Source organism: Sinocyclocheilus rhinocerous, unplaced genomic scaffold (genome assembly GCF_001515625.1).
Source record: "Sinocyclocheilus rhinocerous isolate Xijiao unplaced genomic scaffold, SAMN03320098_v1.1 scaffold1447, whole genome shotgun sequence".
NCBI classification, from domain to species: Eukaryota; Metazoa; Chordata; class Actinopteri; order Cypriniformes; family Cyprinidae; genus Sinocyclocheilus; species Sinocyclocheilus rhinocerous.
In genome coordinates, this window is record NW_015661886.1 from 160,860 (window position 1) to 177,403 (window position 16,544).

Consider the following 16,544-nt stretch of genomic DNA (forward strand, 5'->3'; position numbering starts at 1 on the left):
ATTATAAAAACGTTTTCATAATTGTAACATACATATTTACATACATAAATATTAAGGTGCATGTGTAATAACTTGCGAAAACTTGATGCTACAGCAGCACTTCTTCTTCGTCGTCATCTTGTCTGATGCACTCAACCATGCGTCCTTACCATAGACTGTATGGTTCTAACCTCGCCCCTCCCCACCCCACAACCATTCGGATTTCTGTAGGCGGGAATTATTTTTAATGATATTCTAATGGGCCGCTTTGTGATATCACAAAGCCCGGAAAGCAAACGCTGTAGTCCAAACGAGCCGTTCGTTGTAGTTCTTGAAAAGGGATTTTTAAAAAATGAAATATCTCCCTTTGGAGTGGACTTTGAGATTTGTAACTTTCTAGATCTTTTTTATGCCCAAACATACACACTACACACTGACTAAAATTTAAAAAAGTGAAAAAGCATAATAGGACCCCTTTAAGTAATGTGTGGCTTCCAAATCTTGTAAATAAAGCGGTTTCTAATCTTTAAATAAATTCTTCCCTCCCCCTCCCCCCATTTCTCTAAAATGTTGTAACATTTTTACCAGGAGATTATTTTTTGACAGAAAAAGTTTGAAAGTTAATCTCGATAATTCAATTAGCCTATAACCAGCAAATTACCCTGGCAGTGCCAACCATCTGCCTAGCCTACCTTATAATTTATCAACAACATAAGTTAACTGCAAGTGTTTCCACATGGTGACCAATGAATGAATCAATGACCATGACTTCAATAACGAATTACTCACCTTTCGAGAGGTTTTTTTAAGAAGGTTTTCTCTTAAGAAGGCCTACTAAATATTTCATTAATGGAAAATGTATTTTCCTGACTTTTCCATTACCTACTTCTCTATGCCTGGAACAAGTGTATATATGTCCAGGTTTTTCTTGACTGCGGGAGCTATTATGTCTGTTCCTCATGTCCTGCGTCTCTAAGCACCTCCTCATGCAAGAAGAAATCTGTACGGAGACAGAACGTACCAACCTCAGCGGTCCATCGCTTTCTTCTCTGATTGGTCGGTTAGCGCAGCGGACTGATACATCTTTGTCTCATTCTGTTCTCTGGTTTGTTGAGTTTTGCGGTGGGCGTGTGCAGCGCTCCCTCAGTCTGTTCTCTGATTGGTCGATAATACGGTGGGCGGGGACAGCGCTGTCATTACAGACATCCACAACCAGCGGAGAGACAATAGGGCAACAGCAGTCTGTCTGTCAGACGCATCCGCGCGAGGTGCACAAGAATCAATATTAGTACATCAAGGCTTTTAGAAAATAACAGAGAGGGCAGCAGAAAAACATTGCTTCTGATGTTCTAGTTATTAACACTGACCACAACGGAATGACAGCGGGGGTTTGCGCATCATTTGTTCCCTAAAAGGTAGGAAACATTGTATTTAACACTAATATAATGTAGCCTATAAAAGAAAAGCTGTATATTGATACGCAATGTCATTTTAATTTGCCATTGCATATCCAGTAAGAACCGAGAGCTGCTATTTTAAAATTAACATTTGCATACTGTTTAGATAATGCAAATGCCTTACTTCCATAATACCTTTCTTTACTTCTAAGGTTTATATATTCATTATATTTATTATATGTGTTATAATAACACCTTGCTTTGTTTATTTGGCGCAGTACATGTAAACAGACAACAGCATCCATTTTTTTTCTTATAGTCTAGTTATATTTAATGAGGTTTAAATTGAGGGCCACATTATTTCATGCTGTGAAGTCCTGTAGTTTAAATTTCATAAAACACTGAAAATGGCATTGCAACATTTTGGTCAAGCAACCTTGATCAGGCATGCTGCGATGTTTGAAATAAGTACCGGTATATGTATCAGACCTATAATTCAAGCTAGAAAAGACCTTTCATAGCATTTGCACAGAGCCATGCAAATATGTGCAGACAGTACCATTTGTAAACCAGTTTGCTTACACTATCTAACGTATTTGCGAATGAAATAATATAGCACATTCAAACGACAAATGATGATAAGTATTTATTTAATAAGAAATAAAAAATTCTTTGAATTAGTATATACCAGGAACTGAATGGATTGTTAAAAGTGGGTGTTACATATCAGAATGGAGGCAGGTGGCTGGAGCGGCTGGTCGGGGGTTGAAAAAATAAGGGGCTGTTCACACAGAATGCGTTTTTCCATTCCAATGTGCTACGTTTCCATTGTTTTCTAGATGGATGTGTATGAGCGTTGCGCTTGCGTCTTGCATCTTTTGCAGCGTCTCACACACGAGCGTCACATTTTTAAGAAGTTGTGTCAAGTTAAAAGAATTTCAACTTTTACACGCAATACCACTCATCAATGTCATTTCCAAAACAGGCGTCTCACGTTTTAAGACAAACTGCATCCCAAATGACACACTATACACTATGCACTTATACACTAGTACTACTCAGCCATGTAGTGTATGAATTTTATAAGGTTATTTTGTCATTAATAATCAGAGTCTGTTAGCCCTCCCGCATTCGCAATGTAATTAAAGCTGCGACAGTTGAGTGCATGAAGTGTCCAACATTCCACACTTCATTTTTTCGGTTATTTAAGTGCATCATCCGGGTATTTAAAGTGCAATTTTTTATTTTTGGAATTTTCAGTGCGTGCACACTACTCACACTATCTATACTATCAAACGTCATAGAATAGTGCATAAGTGCGCGATTTGCGACGCACAGACATGTTTTGTGTGAATGGCCCCTAAGAAGGCATTTGTGATGTCAGCTAAAAGAAAAGGTAAAAGATATCTTAAAGGGGTCATATGATGCGATTTCAATTTTTCCTTTCTCTTTAGAGTGTTACAAGCTCTTGGTGCATAAAGAAGATCTGTAAAGTTGCAAACACTAAAGTCTCAAAGGAACATGCATAAAAAATAAATATGGTCAATTTTGATTCCATGTTGACTTTAAGCTTGCGACCTGCCTGTGTTGCCTCACCAGCGGGGAGCGTTGTGCTTGCTGTGAAAACAGCAGAGAGGACTATAGGACCAAGCCTCGAGCCCTTGGTGTCTCTGCCGATCTGTCTCCAAGCGTGAACACAAAATGCAGAGACTTGCCAAGCCCACTGCCTTTGATGTGCTTCATAGCACTGTGAGCATTGCGTGTGTGTGTGTGTGTGTTTGTGTGCAGAACACAGAACCAACACAACCAGCAAACAGACCAGCACTAACAGGGCTTATGGGGCTTTCTCGAAAGTCTCAGAAAGCTCAGCACCGTCACAGAACACAGTAGAGCGTGCTATTGCAAAGTGTTGGACTAAAAGACGAACAACAAAATGGTTTATAAGAAATCGAAGGTGCACAATAGGACCTGGGCAGATGCAGTAGGATGTGACTTCAATGCAACGGATTTAAAATGATTGTTCATCCAAAAATGAAAGTTCTGTCATCATCCCAGGGTCAATGGGGTCTGATGTTGTCTGGACCCCAGTGTTCTTTAAAATATATTTTATTGTGTTCCACAGAAGAAAGAAATGCGTACAGGTTTGGAATGACATGAGGATGAGTAAATGATGACTGGAATTTCATTTTTTGGGAGAACTATCCCTTTATGGATTGGAAAAATGAATAGTTGTCCAAGATTCTCTGGACGTTCCAGATATTAATTTCCTCTGTGCTTCCGCTACACGTGATTGTCGTTGTGATTAATGGTAAAGGGATTTGTGCTGCTAAACAACTGGACAGGCTTATATATCTACCCTCCATACACTGATTACTCCATAACTCCAATGGCAGTTTCAATCTTGATTTGAACCCTGTCTCGTTCTGTTTTCAGCGCTAGATAAATCTTCTTCATTACAGAGACTGATGGCAAAAGGTTTTCTGAAAGTACACAAAGTCCTAACACCATTTCAGTTTCCACCGGTGGTTTATCTGTCTGCTAGACTGCTACTCGATTTCCATGGAAACAGAGTAAATAAAATGCACTGTCTTCTATGCTGACATACAAACCCAGTCCGCTGAGCATTTGCTGTCAATATCTGTGCAGGTTTCTTGTGTATGTTGGAGTGAAAGGGTAATGGCTTTTTCACTGCACAAATACAAACATTAGGATTACCTGCACTAGCAAGCGAACTACCCTTGTAAATAAGAGGCGTGCTTCCTTGTATTGGATGTGTACTTTTAGTGTACCTACTTCAATTTTTAAAAGTATATTTTTTAAAATACTGGACTTTCAGATAATATAATGAAATAAAAGGGCACTTAAAGTACACATTAATTACTGTATTTCTTAAGACACACTTAAGTACACTTTTAAAAAGTGTACTTTGTAGTAATGTCATGTTAAAAAGTTTATTAACAAAGCACATTCAAAGTACTTGACTTTGACTGTAGTGTGTTACTTAATGTTATATTTAAAGTAGACTTCATCATTACAAATGTGTAATCACAAATATATATTTAAATACATGACGTACAAGTTTTAATAGAAATGACCATGTATAGTTTAATTTACCATAAATGTTTTAATGTCAGTACATCCAGCAGCAGTACACTTTAACCACCTTTCATAGACAATAGAAGTAATTATGAAACTACACAAAGATGTACTTAAGTGTGTTAAAATCCACTCTTAACTAATTGCATTTAATATGCATTTATAATACAATTTCATTTAATTGCAAATACCACACATTTAAGTGTGCAAAAACAATACATTCAGTTAAGCACTTAAGTATACTATTTTAAAGTATATTATTTCTGTAAAAATGTACTTAAAAAAACATATACTTCGTGTATAATGGCTTTCAATATTCCCATACTCAATTTTATACCACAATAACAAACATTATATATAAGAGCTTATAAATGATATGTCATTTTGATATATAAACAACAAAGAGGAAATAGGTTTGAACATTTTTTATTAAATGTGAGTGATGAAAAATTATGATTTTTTTAGAGCTGATGTTACAATACTAAGGTGTTATCAGTGGTTGCCAGAAGATTGCTATATGGTTATGGTTATATGGTTTTGTGTGTGTGTGTGTGTGTGTGTGATTGCGTGCGTGCGTGTGTGTGTGTTGCTATGCATTTATTCGGAGTGTTGCTAGGTGCCTAAGTATAAAAATTCCCACCCCCAAGGCTCTATACAGCTTGGGTCCCTCTGTCAATATAAGTCTATAGGATTTTTTTTCTCAGCCATTATATTGTCCACTAGGGCTGTCAAAAAAAAAAATCGAATTTCGAATATTCGTCGAATTTAAAATAAAAATACACATTCGAATGCAAAAACGTTGCATTCGAATTTTAGGTGTGCGTTAACGAGGCAGCCTTATCAGTGGCGCACGAGATGCGATGACTTTGTATTAAACTATGCATACATACATGATGCTGTTTTGTTTATAGTTGTTTAAGCAACTTAATTATAATTGGTTTATAAACATTATTTTAAACATTATGCACTTTTTTCACAGATAGTTGTGTTATCTTATGCTTTGAATAAACGTGCATTAGTAATATTTTGCTCGATGCGCCCTCTTGTGGCCTCAGGAGAGAAGCCAAAACTTTTCTTCACCCTAACTGAAATTATGCATTTTAAATTTGAATATAATTCGAATTTTGATAATATTTAAGTAAAAAATTTGAATTTAGTTTTTCAGCCATTTTGACAGCCCTATTGTCCACCAGGCAAAATCTCAAGTAAGATCGATTCAGAAAGTAGCAGCACACCTCTACACAACAAGCTGCACAACTTGACCTGTCATTCATGTCAAAAATTATGTTTACAGGTTGCTTGAATCATTAATCCTAAATATGAGCAATAGTGATGCTTAAGGTTGTACAGAAGTTTTCATTCTTTCATTGGAAACATTTCTCAATGGCTGCAGATTGTAGTTGTACAGCTTATGCAGCTATACAGCATATATGTAAATATTAAGTGCTAGTGCTCACCTCTGAAGGAGTTAGATGGATATTTACAGTGCGAGTGTTAAGTGCGGTGGCCGTGAGAGCCCATACAGCATTGATTAAGCTGTTTGCTGATGATTATTACCTTTAAATGGCTAAGCACAGGACTTTGGCAGCCACTCCATCTCTGGCAGCATTGCTTTTTCTGTAGAAGCTGGAGGAGGAGAGCCAGAGAAATAAACAGTGAGCACAATATGATAAGGAACAGGTCAACAAAGCACCGGGCTCAGCACATCGGTAATGGAGAACTGCATGAAGAAAGCGGTACAACATGCCACATTTACTCAAGAGATGAGAAACTGTGTGGGCTGTTGTCTGTATGTCCACTGGAAAGACTTGCTTTGAAAAACGACATCCAGCCACTGCTAATTATACTCTTATTGGGCATCTATCTATCTATCTATCTATCTATCTAATTGTGTTTGCGCAAATGTGAGCTGGGGCTTTTGGGAGTTGTAGTTGTCATGAGTGTTTGTCTAAAGGGAGTAGCTGCCACTGACGGCTTCAGTTCGGGATGAACAGGTATGCAACTCCCTAGCAACTACTAAAATTCAGTGGACACTTTACAATCCCATGAGGCCACGGGAGAGGATTTATGAATGGCAGTAAAGTGACGAAACTGATGCTGTTAGGTCACATGACCGTAACAACATGGCGGTTGTAGTACGTCCGAATTTCATTCATACTACACTATGTAGAACGTACTCTTTTTTTCGAACGGTTGTGAAGTTCAAATTCTACCTACTCGGACAAGTGATTTCGGACGCAACGGAGGTTTAATTTTAGTTCTAAACTGTTCAGTATTTCATTTCGGAAATGCTTTTGATGTTTTCTCTTTGGAGAACGACTCTTATACGCATATCTGTACCAAACTCACGACTCCAGTTAATTTCAGGGATTCACTTTGTTTACATAATGTGGTTGTCACTCTCTTTCATAAGTAAATTGTATATAAACTGAAATGAATTAAGCACTCTATACATTTGTTTTCTGCTGAATGTTTCCTGTCAGATCAAGACTTTCTTATAACTGACACAGTCCTCCTTTCATCTTTGTTGTCACTCGTCCATCCTTGAGATGGGAAGCAGAATGAGCTAGTTTTGTGCAGGGGGTTCAAAGTGTTTGTGTTTTCTGCTGAATGTTTCCTGTCAGATCAAGACTTTCTTATAACTGACACAGTCCTCCTTTCATCTTTGTTGTCACTCGTCCATCCTTGAGATGGGAAGCAGAATGAGCTAGTTTTGTGCAGGGGGTTCAAAGTGTTTGATGAGTAGCCAAAAAAAAAGCTTTCCGGCAGCTCCATCTCTCTCTCTCTCTCTCTCTCTTTCACACACACACACACACACACGCATACAGAGACATTTTCAAATTTCCACAGATGGTGTCACTGAACAAGTGCTGTCATCCTGTCTCATTCGACACATTCTTCTCTATTAATGAGCACTGGCAGGTCTGAGGTGCCATCAGGACTGTAAATTCATTCAGAAATTTCATCAGACAAACTGTTATATTAGCAGAAATTCCATTGAGCATTCTTCGAGCAGGCCATTATGAAATCTAATATCTCACGACATTCTAATTTTATGTCACAACATTCATAATGCCTTTTATACTGTATTCCCACATATGCTAAAACAACAGCTGTTTAGAGAAATAACTACTACTACAAAACTTTGCGAGTTTGCTTATCCAAAAGTGCTTGAAATATTTCTTGAAATATTTTTATATTGATCCAATAAATGGGTCTATTTGATCGATTAATAGAAGCGGTCTTTACAATTTCAGTGTGTTGGTTATAGGCAGATTCTTGAAATATTTTTATATTGATCCAATAAATGGGTCTATTTGATCGATTAATAGAAGCGGTCTTTCAGACTGGTGTCAGTTCTACTGCTTTGTCAATGAATAATGCACATTTTCTAATATTGTATATTGCACTGTATAAAATACATGTTTATGTAATGTAAACAATTTTGTTTACATCTTTCATAGTATTATATGCATTTACTAAATTGTTTTGACATTTTTTAAATTATTTTAATTATGCATAATTACATGCAACTAACCCCAACCCTATAGTTAAGTAAATGTTGATAATTACTATTACTCGGTACTTAATTGTATAATTACATTGTAACAAAGACATCTTAAAATCAGGTCAATCAAATGTTATTACTATATTAGAATTATATTGGCCATTGGAAACCTTTTCTAAAAATATTATGTCGCTTAAAAAAAATTATTCAACAGCTTCATATTTTAAATATCATTCATGCCTGCAGCACAAACGGTATCAGACACTAATGAACAGCACTTTAGTCTGCTTTTGTACTATTTGTTGTGCATTGTGACTACATACCCTGTACTTACTTTATGAATTATGTTTTGTTCTTACACTTCACTTGTATTCAGCTCATTTGTTGAAGCCATATAGTGCATGTTAGCCAAAAACTATGAAATATGGCGTTATGCAACAGGCTACTTTTGGAGAGGTTTCGTGGTGCGGAAGTAAATAGCCCTATGGAACAATGCGATTTTAGTGTTTCAAAGGGGATCGGTCAGGGTCTGTGTGCTCTGATCTTTTGTTCTGCTCAGTTCCTCTCATACGTTCTCATTTCAGATACAGCCTGTGATGTCGTGCACATGAAAGAGCCTCCACACAACAGAAAGAAGATCAGTGAACTGTAGGATGCACGAGGTTATATAAGGACTTGTTTAGGAAGCCCCGCAATCTCTGTAACTTTGATGTCAGCGATAAAGTGTGTGTCCAATGCAATCATGTTCCAAAGCCAAAGGTGTGAAATTGATTATTTTAGAGTACTGTATCATGTACTTCAACAATCTACCCTTCTTTTCCACTTTCCTACCTTTAGATTTCTAAATCAACATTGTTCTCGTGGAAACTGGTCCCTCCGTCTCTGGAATAATGAGCTCCTTGCCCCACATGTCCCGTTCCTCCATTGACGTCCTGGAAGAGCTGCAGCTCATCACTGCTGAGAACCTGGAGAAGCTGGACTTTAATAAATACTACGAGGTCATTAGGGAGCTTGGCAAGGGCACCTATGGCAAGGTGGACCTGGTCATCCACAAGAACAGAGGTAGGTTGAAGGAGATGGACAGGATGGCTTGGCTTACAGGCCTTAGTCGGGTAGCATCGAATACATTTTGACAGGAATGAAACCTAGGCTGATTGGGTGTTCAACAACATGCCAATTGTTCAGCTGATGATACATCTTTCTAAACCACTTTCAGTAGACAAAAACTCCATTCAAAGTTTTGAAAATTACATGCAACCTTTATATAGTGTGTGTATATATATGCTATTTTAAAGACTGTTAAGTCTGTCCCTCACAACCTCGTTTTCATTCATGTAAAATTCAATGTGGTGCATACCCTGACTAGGTCTCTTTGATAGAGTTGTATGTTATTTAAACATTATATATATATATATTTATATCTTGACTCTGATTATTTCATATCTTTCACCTAAATATTAATTGATATGTAGGACAAACAATTGGTATATGAAAGAGAGAATTTTCCCATTCAAGCTGACAAAGAATGTTTGTACACAAAAACGAAAACCACCTACACTTACAAACACACACAGGCACACATTTCTCTCAGTCCTGTGAAATCGTGCATTATTTATCAGTCATCTGTCATGTTTTCAAGATCCTGTAGATCAAACGATTACTGCAGCTCACAGCTATTACATGTGCTTTCACACTAGAGCTTTTGAAGTGGACACGAGTCCATCTGACATTGGAAGTTTAGTTCGTTTATAGTGCAAAAATGGTTTCATGAACCCGAGTCTGCTGAATAGGTGGTCTGGCATGCAGTTCGTATGAACTCCAGTATGGTTCAGCAGACAAACGCAAGTGCCATTCTCTATGTAGCGTTTTGATGGCATCTCCAAAGAGACAAATTCTTCAATAACACAGTGAAACTTGCCGTAGCTTTAGTTGTAAACAGATGCCGCTAGTATTAATGGTTTGCTAACACACACACACACACACACACACACACACAACAAACTGCAGTTCAAGAACCAAAAGTACAACACAAAGACCTGCTGGGATGGAATAAAACTCAATAGCCTTACTTACTTCTCCCATGAAAAAATAGCTGATGAATCTAGTCAACCAGTGCTGATGGATGACCAAGTAAGTCTTGCTGGTTTAGCTAATCAAGAAACCTTGTTGGAAAACCAGCAGCCTATTCTGAAGGACAACATACTGAATGACGGTGACGATCATGAAGGCATACCTAAAAAAACAGCCTTCTCCCAGTTACATTTTCAGCCTCTTTTCAAGATGTCCACAAGTTCCGCTCAAGACATCATGTTTACATTTCTTTTTGGACGTGTAGTGATGCTCTCCAGCCTCTAAAGTGCTCCCTGTTTGGCTTGTGCATCCTCCAGATTTCAAAGAGATGCAAAACACACCATCTGTCAGCATCCAAAATCCCCATCCATCTACACCTCATTTATTATTCACAGAATTACCGGCCATACTAAGAGGATGGCTGCTGCAGTGCACTGTGGGGGCAGTTCCAGGAATCCACAATCCTGCTGGCCTCAGCACAACTCGTGTGCTGTCATAACATTTACATTTCAGGATATCTGCTCCAATACCTGACAGTTATTGCATGTACTGTATATTATGGGATGCCCCTCAGAGGAAGAATGTGTTTACCAGCTAGGATATCACTAGAGGAGTAAATTGAATTTGTGTTTGCCGTTTTCCATTTGTATTTTGCTTTAAGCGTTCCTCTGATCTTGACGGTTTCATAATGTCTGTGGGAATACTCAGACTGTAATTAAATTGCCAAAATTAACTTTTAACATTTATTTGCATTTAAAATGTACAGTTTGTCTCTTCCAGAAAATATAGAACACAGTATCCACTGCTCAGGGTCGTATTCTATTCTCTATAAATGAGAATGACCCCTTTCTTTAATACTGCATTTCATCCAAATGTGGGATACTCCTACGTCTGACTTGTGACCATGACAATGTTCTGTTGCCCGATGCATGTGTAAAGAAACTACACATGTCTTTGCTATCGCTAACACGGACATCTCCTAGCAACAAAACTGCAGAGGATAAACGATGCATTTGTTCAGCAGGTGTACTGTTATCAGCAGAGGATAATTTACTGTGTTTTACACACCAGTTCATGCAAACGTTTGCTGAACAGGTTATATTATAATGCAATGTAGGAACTTTGACTCATTGGTGCATTTCATTTGCTTAAAAGTGAATATTTATCATTAACTGATGTCATACACATGCAATTTGGTGAAATGAGAGTTGTGGATTTCTGCACAATTTCCCAAGTTGAAAGTCTGAGTTAAAGTGGTGTTAAATAACACTTTCCACAAAGTGGTACACAACTGATGATGTGTCACACTGGTGTGAAGATCTGGTTTTGGCTTTTCCTCTTTTTTCTCCTTGGTGGCTGTGGTGTTAATTGTTGTAGAGCTGGAAAGTTGTTGTGTTTTTCCCCCAGGAGTGCCCACCTAGTAGACTTATCTTCTTCAACATAGTCAAGGCTAGTTGTGTTGTGAATTGGGTAACACTTTATTTTAAGGTGTACTTGCTACCCATGTACTTACTATTACAATAACAATAAATTATCCATAATTACATGCAAGTAACACTAAGCCAAACCCTAACCCTAACCATATAGTAGGCATATGTAGTTAATTAATTTTTACTCAGTACTTAAATGTTTAATTAGACTGTAACAAGGACACCTTAAAATAAACTGTAACCCTGAATTGTTAGGGACTGTAACACCTAGCCCTATTAAGTAAACTAAAATTTCCAACCGCAACCAATTATTATTTATAAAATCATGATTTACTAGGTTCTGATTAATTGAAAAGCCTTTTGGCTATGTAAAAAAAGTACAATCCTTTGATATATGTATATATAGGAAATACGGCAACAAAGGGAAGATCGTGGTATCTTTAATTGCACAGAGAACTACTCTGTAGCATACCAGCATTCTAGAAGAAATGTATACGTATGTAAAGTTGAGATTGCATTCTGTGCTCACGGTTCCCCATAAGGTTCCACCTACTGCAGTCCCAGATTGCCTGTCATCTGCCTGAGCAAGTGCAACTGTCGGCTGTGCTTATAATGAAGGTCCTTTGTGAAGGCCTTTATCTTAGCTACACAGCTTCTGCTATCTGTTGTGTTATGTAATAACAAAGTTGGGGGCGGGGGTTCCTCTTGCCATTTGACCTTCCTTTCAATTGCTCAGCAGCTGCTAACCCTCTGCAGTGTGTTATGCAAAAGACCTCAGTAGTGACTCTCAGGCAAAATCTCTTCAAAATGTCTTTTTGTTCAAGATGTTGATGAGACAATGTGAATGACAATCACAGTTTGTGTCATTTAGGGCTGAGTAAATCTGAAAGATGATGCCTCAGTAATAGACTGGCAGTAAACAAAATATGCCACGACAGTCTCTGTGAATGAATGTTCAGAAAACACTGGAGAAATTGATTTGAAATTCAAAATCTAAAAGTACTGATTGTTTTACAGACAGAAAGTGGAATACACATCTCTGCACATGGATATCCAAGTTCTTCCCTAGATGCACCTAGTACACTCTAAAAAATGCTGGGCTGTTTCAACCCAACTTTGGGTCAAATATGGACTAACCCAACGTTTGGGTTAAAAATTTAATGTAAAAATTTAACCCAACGGTTGGGTTAGTCCATATTTGACCCAATGTTGGTTTGAAACACCCCAGCATTTTTTAGAGTGTACCTTTTAAACATGATTCTTTTTATTGACGGGCTGTGGTTGGGACACCCTCCTGATTCTACTGATGGAAGTCATTTGATGCACTAATGCAGGGGTGGACAACATCGGTCCTAGAGAGCCACAGTCCTGCAGAGTTTCACTCCAACCATAATCAAACTCACCTGAACCAGCTAATCAAAGTCTAAGGCAGGGGTCCTCAACTCTGGACCTATGAGATCCACTTTCCTGCAGAGATTAGCTCCAACCTGGATTAAACACACCTACCTGCAACTTTGTAGTAATCCTGAAGACCCTGATTAGCTTGTTCAGGTGTGTTTGATTAGGGTTGGGGCTAAACTCTGCAGGACAGTGGATCTTGAGGTCAAGAGTTGAGGACCTCTGGTCTAAGGGTTACCAGAAAGCTACAGGCAGGTGAGTTTTTATCAAGGTTGAAGCAAAACTCTGCAGGACTGTGGCTCTCCAGGACCAACGTTGACCACTAATGCAATAAAGAGTTTTACTGAAAGGAGTGCTGGGGGGATTAATGACGCTACATAATACAATGAGTTTACTGCAGTTGAACTTGTGTAGCTAGAAGCATTTGCATACTTTCATGGCCAAATACTTTGAATAAGCAAAAAACATTAAGGCAGAAACAACAGAAAATAGTGGAACTTGCTTCAGGTTTTCTTGAACCTCTCAAACTTGCTTTAGAATTTATTAGTCGAAAAGAGCCGTTCCCTTGTAAACTGATTTCCCACATTAATACATGACCTGACATTGTTTTGGCGTGACATTTAAAAGAGCATGTTCCGATCTTGCAAGTAGGCCATTAGCTCTGTGTCAGTGACAGAATAATCAGGAATGCATTAAAAGCCAAGAAATGTTAACCTCTACCTATCTCTTTTTATCTCCAGGCACGAAAATGGCCTTGAAATTCTTGCGGAAGAAAACCACTAAGCTGAAGAGTTTCCTACGCGAGTACAGCATCTCTCTCTACCTGTCACCCTGTCCCTTCATCATCAACATGTATGGCATTGCCTTCGAAACTGACGAATACTACATCTTCGCTCAAGAGTACGCACTGGCGGGCGATCTCTTTGACATCATTCCTCCCCAGGTGAGACAACAAGAACTCAAATCTCTATTTAACAGATATATATTCATACTGTGCTACTTTGCACATATGCTTATGCAGTTGTTTGAGTCCTAAAAGAAAACATTAAAATGATTCTCATCTAAATTGAAAACTAGGTTGTAACATTGTAATAAAAAAATTCACTTTTGAAGAAAACTTAAGTTGTGTAACGTGATATAAAAATCTCTATTATGATTCTGTTGGTTGTTCTGGGTGGTCGAAGTTTCTGCAACACAATATTACGTAACTTATTACACGTTACGCAGCAGTTTCAGAGTGAAATGTCCAGTGAGTGGCACTAAAATGCGCATTCAATTGTGGACATGTTTTTATTATGTTGCTTTAGGCACGTATTGCGGCAGTTCAGAATTGTTTCGGAAAATATCACACCCCCCTACACCAAACCCAAACTTAAACCTACCCGATACTGTCAACAAAAGTGAAAGTGATTTAAAAACTCATTCGCTGATTATTTTAACTTCCTTCTGCACGGGTTTGAGCTGTTTTGCCAATTCGTAGTTTCACTGGAGTGCTTCACCTCACAAGTGCAACACCATATCACGTAAGCCACCGAGCAAACCTACTGCATTAGAAAACCCATACATATGAGCTGTGTATGTGACACTAATGTTCAAAAGTATTACTTTTCAAATCTCGCAGCATATTAGAATATTTTGAAGTCATAACATAATATTGTGCAGGGAATTGTGTGAAAATTAGGCAATAAAAGTTGTCAGAGTTTTCTGCCTCTAGTGTTCATTTCAACTGGAAATACATGTACGTTTCATACATGTCCGTTTTTTTAATTTTGCAGAAACGTAGGCAGAGGCACGCATTTCCAGTGAGCCTGGGTGTTGCTAGGTATTTACTACAGTGTTTAACCTTATCTGGTTTCCAAAACTTGCCAGTACTGTCCCACAAGCCTGAGGTCTTGCTTTCCCAACACAGACACACCTCTCACTAAATCTGTTCCAGTCAGTGATTGCCTGAGAGGAGCAGCGTATTCAGTTGAGGATGTGCACAGTGTTCATCACACGGAAATAACTGAGGACTTTATGTTCCCTGCAAACTTGTTGCTGCATTACAGAAAGCCTTAATTTTATGGTGATCAGGTTTTCTGTTGCGGGGGCTCATCATGCTTCAGATTTTACTGTCTGTGAGAATTACGATAGCACCCATTATGTAACCACATGGCGTAGCGTCTAATTACGTATTTTTTCCGCTCTCCTGTGCGTAGGTTGGACTGCCGGAGAACGTTGCCAAGCGGTGTGTGCACCAGGTGGCGATAGCACTGGATTACCTGCACTGCAAGAAGCTGGTGCATCGTGACATAAAGCCGGAGAACGTCCTCATCTTTGACAAGGAGTGCCGGAAGGTGAAACTGTCAGACTTTGGCATGACGCGGTGCGCTGGCTCTCCGGTGAAGCGGGTGAGTGGAACCATCCCGTACACGGCTCCAGAACTGTGCGACCCCAGCCGGCAAGAGGGCCTGTGTGTAGACTACAGCACTGATGTGTGGGCTTTCGGTGTACTTCTGTTCTGCATGCTCACTGGGAATTTCCCCTGGGAAAAAGCACTCCCGACTGACGCCTTCTACGAGGAGTTTGTGCGCTGGCAGCATCGGCGGAGGCGAGCCAGCGCGGTGCCTTCACAGTGGCGCCGTTTCACTGACGAGGCGCTCCGCATGTTCCGCTGCCTGCTGGCCATCGAGCAGGACCGCCGATGCTCTGTCAAAGAGGTCTTCAGCTACTTCAACCACTGCTGGATGCTCGACACGGAGAACGGCAACACCACCCATGTCTCGGGCGGTAACAGCAACAACGGCACAGTGATGAATGGCCGTCAGGCTGAGCTTAGCTCTTCTTCCTCTGAAGAAGATGAGTTGGTGGACCGTTTGAAGCAGCAGAGCTTGTCGCCTGTATGTGGGGTAGCTAAAGGAGGCATCGTCATGGAGCCAGTGACGGCGCACTACTCCTCTACATCCTCGAACAGCCCTGCTTCCTCCACTGGCGGCTATGAGCGCATCTCCCGTGATAACAACGGCAACAATGGTCGAATCCTAGTCACGACACCGATTGAAATATGCGTGTAGACAGGTCACTGGCATTTACCAACCTTGCACATATATTTGGGATGACTAGATGACAATAAGGACTCAAGTCCTTGTGAAGCAAACGCGTCAGAGGAAACGTTGGTAGCTGACGCACAAATGCTCAGCATCCCAAGAAGAGCAGACAGCTTGAAACTCTTCCTGATGACGAGTATCTCCGAGGGAATCTGTAAGACAATCACCAGAGTCTGCAGATTGTGTCTCAACCACGTTTTCCACGTATAATTAGACCAAAACGAAGCAACTTTAGAAGAATAGAAAAAAAACTCTGTGAAAATATGAAGCAATATGTTGATTTTCTTTTTGTGCAAAAGTGATTGTCAAAAAAGATTTTTAAAAAACTTTATTTGGAACATGAGGGAAAAAAACAGCAAAAACATTTCATGTGGAGACTTACGTGGTTTCAGAAGCACAGTAGGAACTGTGTTGGTATTGTTTTGTGCTTGTGCATCCCTGTGGTCAGTGGATATGACTTTGGAAGCTTATTGGTTACTTTATAAGTGTGTTGTATTATTCATTTTGGTCTTGACCTTTTTGTTATTTATTTAATGTTGTAGCATTACAATGTTAAATTATAATTTGCTGAGAATCTGCA

General features: G+C 39.1%; 1 protein-coding gene across 2 annotated transcripts in view; it reads left to right on the top strand.

Annotated features, from left to right (window-relative positions):
• Positions 1 to 16,280, top strand: part of unm_sa1261 (un-named sa1261) — a 24,977-nt gene extending 8,697 nt beyond the window's left edge. The window contains exons 1-4 of one of the 2 annotated variants that reach the window (XM_016536519.1): positions 1,214 to 1,394; positions 8,818 to 9,042; positions 13,619 to 13,821; positions 15,077 to 16,280. In XM_016536519.1, coding sequence (XP_016392005.1) covers positions 8,871 to 9,042; positions 13,619 to 13,821; positions 15,077 to 15,931 — 1,230 coding nt within the window. In that variant the 5' untranslated portion in view covers positions 1,214 to 1,394; positions 8,818 to 8,870 and the 3' untranslated portion in view covers positions 15,932 to 16,280. Of the gene's footprint in view, positions 1 to 1,213; positions 1,395 to 8,817; positions 9,043 to 13,618; positions 13,822 to 15,076 lie in introns of those variants that run through there. The other variant, XM_016536520.1, reaches the window with a different exon arrangement.
• The last annotated feature ends 264 nt before the right edge of the window (positions 16,281 to 16,544 follow it).